This window comes from Phoxinus phoxinus (assembly GCF_949152265.1).
Source record: "Phoxinus phoxinus genome assembly, chromosome: 17".
Taxonomy (NCBI): Eukaryota; Metazoa; Chordata; class Actinopteri; order Cypriniformes; family Leuciscidae; genus Phoxinus; species Phoxinus phoxinus.
In genome coordinates, this window is record NC_136892.1 from 28065999 (window position 1) to 28067186 (window position 1188).

At 39.6% G+C, this 1188-nt stretch overlaps 1 protein-coding gene across 1 annotated transcript in view; it reads left to right on the forward strand.

Moving 5' to 3' along the window:
• Positions 1 to 453: 453 nt before the first annotated feature.
• LOC306985202 (uncharacterized protein) overlaps positions 454 to 1188 on the forward strand; it is an 11743-nt gene continuing 11008 nt past the window's right edge. Inside the window, exon 1 of the mRNA XM_079587180.1 lies at positions 454 to 601. Coding sequence (XP_079443306.1) covers positions 544 to 601 — 58 coding nt within the window. The 5' untranslated portion in view covers positions 454 to 543. The remainder of the gene's footprint in view (positions 602 to 1188) is intronic.

Sequence of the window (1188 nt, forward strand, 5' to 3'; positions counted from 1 at the left end):
GATATTCAAAAGTCATTGAAAAGGTCAACATTAAAGTGCTTCTTGCTTTTTGCCTTTCATAGAGTGACTAGTATAGCTGTTTGTGAATGTAAAAGGTCTCACAAAAGAAATAACCAATTCTGAACTACCTGAAATTTGTCTTTAGTAATTCCAGTTTTACTTCCTGTTTGAACTTATAGGTTTGTGACAATTTTACATAATGCCAGCCTATGTTGTTCACTGACTGCCGGCGAACAACGTCTACTTTGATACGCCCTCAAACAAAGTAGTTCTAGCTGATGACTCCTGGAAGAGTTTGGTTCGTGTTGTGGATGAATGATGTCGAAAATACACTGTTTTACGCACTGTGGAAGTGAATATACTTTGCATTCACTTGAGGACTCAGGCTCAAATTTTTCGGGGGCCGAGGGGGGGGGGGGAGGGGGGGGATCACACCAGGGCACACAGATACAAGTCCAGGAAGTTATGACTGTTGGTGTGTTTTAATATGAGCGGATGTGTCAGCGCCTTTGTTAGTTTGCATTTGTGATCAAATGCTTCGAAATGAAGTTTTCCTGCCCTTTCATCTTTGGTCTCATGTTTTCCTGCATTTGCTTCACAGGTAAGAGGCTCATCCAGCCTAAACACCTGCTCAAAATACTAGTAAATACTTGTGTCTTATTTTTGTTATCTTGGGCTTAAGGACATTTGGAGATGCATACACACTTCTTAGATGTCCCTGTACAACCCAAATGTTTTCTACATATCAAATGTACAGTATATTGACAAATATTGTCCGAACACATAAATATTTCCTCATTTGTCTGCTGCTTTAGATAAAAGTGTCTGCTAAATGAGAAAATGCAAATGTTAATGGATTGTTTATCATTTCTCAGTCACAGGTTCAAGTGAGAAGCTGACTGTTTATCAGAGCCCATCTAACATCACTGTGAGTGAGGGAGATTCTGCTAATATCAGCTGCTGCTGGAATAAAACACACGGAGGTAAAGTTGCTTGGTACATCAATGAGACCAAACATTCAGGAGTAAATGATAAACTCCAAGAGCATGAAACACAGAACTGTTCAACGCTCCACCTCACAAACATACTTAAAAATCATACAGGTCATTATATTTGTGAAGTGACTCAAGACATTCCAGTCCTGCTTCAGGTGAACGGAACTGGAACATATTTATCTGTCAGACAACT